The sequence below is a fragment of the Babylonia areolata genome, chromosome 31, assembly GCF_041734735.1.
Source record: "Babylonia areolata isolate BAREFJ2019XMU chromosome 31, ASM4173473v1, whole genome shotgun sequence".
In the NCBI taxonomy this organism is placed as follows: Eukaryota; Metazoa; Mollusca; class Gastropoda; order Neogastropoda; family Buccinidae; genus Babylonia; species Babylonia areolata.
This window is the reverse complement of record NC_134906.1, coordinates 11,626,874-11,630,208: the sequence shown is the minus strand read 5'-3', so window position 1 is coordinate 11,630,208 and position 3,335 is coordinate 11,626,874. Positions and strand designations below refer to the sequence as shown.

Sequence of the window (3,335 nt, the reverse complement as noted above, 5' to 3'; positions counted from 1 at the left end):
AACACAACACACTTAGAACTAAACATTGATATCTTATGGAATCTGAATAATGTTTGAATGCAAGATTTAATTTCTAAGACAAACAAAGTGTGACTCGACGGCCACCGTGACTGACTCGGCTCAACTGATAGTTCTATTGAAGTTGATGGTGCCGGCGGGCACACGCAAACACTGACACACACACACACACACACACTGACACACACACTGACACACAAGCACACACACACACACGCACACACAACCTGACGATCACTTTTCCGAACGACCGCCATATTTCATGTTATCTGCACGTGTTCCCACCACAATTTCTTGTCTGTTTCTATCAGAGTTACATCCTTTATATAGGTTTTTCACACATAATAAGACACAAAACAAACTTTGAGAGCTTACAACCATCACAATATCCCCAAACACAGCACGCACGGACAACAAAAGTGTTCAAACTCTCCCTGGTCGAGTGTGCTGTTTGAACGACCCGCCATTTCCATTTGAATTTGGAGTCAGAAAAATCATCATTTACACCTCGAATACAACACCCTAAGAACCAAACGTTGCTACCACATGCACATAAGAGTGTGCGTGAATATATGATTTCATTTCGAAGACAAATCAAATCTGTTTATTTCCGATTTGGTAAGAAATAAAGTGAGCGGCAACACAGGAACGTGGAACATCGCCATTTAGTCCGTTGTCACGACAGACGAACGTACTTTTATATTCTCATAAAAAAGTGCAATCAAACGCATTAAAATACGAATATTATAAAATTATAAACATATTTTATTCATTGGTGTACACACATTAGTTCGATCAAAGCTGTGTATTCAGAATAAATCATCGACGGGCTGAAGCCTTGTTAACGACGCCATTACCAACGGAACAAAAATGACTTGGCAAGAGGACAAAAACAGTCATAAACAGGCATTAAATTCTGTTAGTTTGTTAAAATCAACAAGATAACCTGTTTGTATAGTCGAAAAGCTATTTAACTACGGTACGATCGTTAGATTTTATACGCAAATGGACGAAAACGAGCGGTCGGAAATTTCAGTAAGCGTAAAGAGAATGGGGAAAATGGCAGGCGGGTTCGATTTTGTGTTTTGTGGTGCTCAGAAAACAGCTTTATACTCGCTCTCAGTGCCGACTGGAAACAGACATATTACATGAGTGGCTAGATTAGTGCTCTAAAAATTTGTTTTTGACATATTTACTTTGACAGTACTGAAATTATGAGTAAAATGAACGATTTTGTGTCACGAACTCGTTTCTGTTGGTCACAAACAAGAGCTTTATTTTAAGATTTATTTTCACCAAGAGTAAACACAGTCCTGATATATACATGAAAGGAAAGACAATTTATCGACGATTCTGGTGATATGCTATGTGTAGGTGTTCTTACTGTTTTCGGTGAAATAAAAGCCCTGAAACAAACACCAACAAACACAATTTTGCCAAATCGAGGCCTCGCGAGGGCCAGTTTGCTCGCGGCTGCGCGGTGCTGGCTTTGCAGTTCGCTCGCGCTGTATAAAGGGCGTTCGGCCACCGCGGTTTTCATTCGCAGTTTTGTTCAGCTAGCAAGCAGATCTCTCCGCCGTCCAGCTACAACGCTTTACATCATGTCTGACGCCGCACCAGCCCCTGCTCCTGCCAAGAAGGCTGCCAAGCCCAGGAAACCAGCCAAGCCTGCAGAGCACCCCAAGTACAACGTCATGATCGCCGCCGCCATCACCTCCCTGAAGGAGCGCGGTGGTTCCTCCCGCCAGGCCATCCTCAAGTACATCATGGCCAACTACAAGGTGGGCGTTGAAGCCACCAAGATCAACGCTCATCTGAAACTGGCCCTGAGGGCTGGAGTGAAGGCCGGCACCCTGAAGCAGGCCAAGGGCACTGGAGCTTCTGGCTCTTTCCGTCTGGGAGAGAAAAAGGTGGCTGCTGCCAAGCCCAAGAAAGCTAAGAAGCCCAAGTCTCCCAAGAAGGCCGCTGCCAAGAAGCCCGCTGCCAAGGCCAAGAAACCTGCTGCCAAGAAGGCCAAGTCTCCGGCCAAGAAGGCTGCTGCCAAGAAGCCCAAGTCTCCAGCCAAGAAAGCGGCCAAACCCAAGAAGGCAGCCAAATCTCCAGCCAAGAAGGCAGCCAAGCCCAAGAAGCCTAAGACTCCCAAGAAGGCTGCTGCCAAGAAGCCAGCCAAGAAGTGAAGTCCAGCTCTCTTTACCTGCCTTCCTTTCCACCTGGCCAAGGCCCTTCTCAGGGCCACCCTTGTCTTCCCAAGAGGGTTGGACATCTCGTTGCAAAGTTGATCAATTTTCTCTCTTCCTCCCCTGTCTCTAGTGCGTGAGGCGTTTGACATGACGCTTTTTCATTTAGAGATACTGTTGACATTTTAATCGTTAACTTCCGTAAATAATACACGAGACTGCCTTTGTTGAACACTTGACTTTCCTACTAGAAGGCTAGCGAGTTGTGTGTGTGTGTGACTGCAAATGGAATGGCAGTGCTCATGTCAGCTTCAATTCACTTTTTACATGTGTGTCTTCTATGTCTAGGAATATTTACTTTCAACATGCATAAAACAATACTTTCTTTTTAACACGTCTGTCTGCAATATTCTACACAAGTGACCGAAAGAAAATTTTAAACAATAAAGACAGGAAAACATCAAAACATATTGAGTGATTGTCTCTCCGGCAAAAAGCAAGCACCTGTCTGTATGTCGGTAGGTGCGCGCGGGCGTGAGCACGCTCAGAGTTCGCACACGCATGTGTCACAGAGGGAGCACCGGAGTACGCTCGTTCGCACACAGCTGTGTACCCTCACATGAAGTGCTGATGGCACACATTCAAATAACCCACGTGCAATGGTATGCATACGCACAGCTGTCTCATCCGTACTTTTTCGAGCGCACCTCTTCCCTCCTCCCTCCACACATACACGTGCACGTGCGCACACCGAGACATCAGTAAGCATACAAACGAACGCATACTCGCATACACACACTTACGAACACACGTATACGCACTTTAAGTTCTTACATACCGACACATACCACATCGGCTATGAATTATCATATATACACACATGCACGCGCTCACACACACACACACACACACACACGTGCGCACACATACACACACAAGCACACGCAAACAGTGTGACTTGCATGCATGCAAACACCACATCGGTCAACTGTAACACCGGGTGGCGGTTACACAAGCACAACCACACACTGACACACTTAAATCGCACACAAGCAGAGGCTCAGATACACTTGCACACACACACACACACACACACACACACACACACAGATGCTAACACACACTCAGAGATGCTCAAAC

At 45.8% G+C, this 3,335-nt stretch overlaps 1 protein-coding gene across 1 annotated transcript; it reads left to right on the top strand.

The window, feature by feature from the left end:
• The first annotated feature begins 1,619 nt into the window (after positions 1-1,619).
• On the top strand, positions 1,620-2,195 carry LOC143276182 (histone H1-delta-like). The gene has a single exon (XM_076580615.1). It carries the CDS (start codon positions 1,620-1,622, stop codon positions 2,193-2,195), a length of 576 nt encoding a protein of 191 aa, XP_076436730.1.
• Positions 2,196-3,335: the final 1,140 nt, after the last annotated feature.

What these genes read in the sequence shown, in the direction of transcription:
- LOC143276182 (XM_076580615.1), top strand. Translation starts at nt 1,620, where the DNA reads ATGTCTGACGCCGCACCAGCCCCTGCTCCTGCCAAGAAGGCTGCCAAG.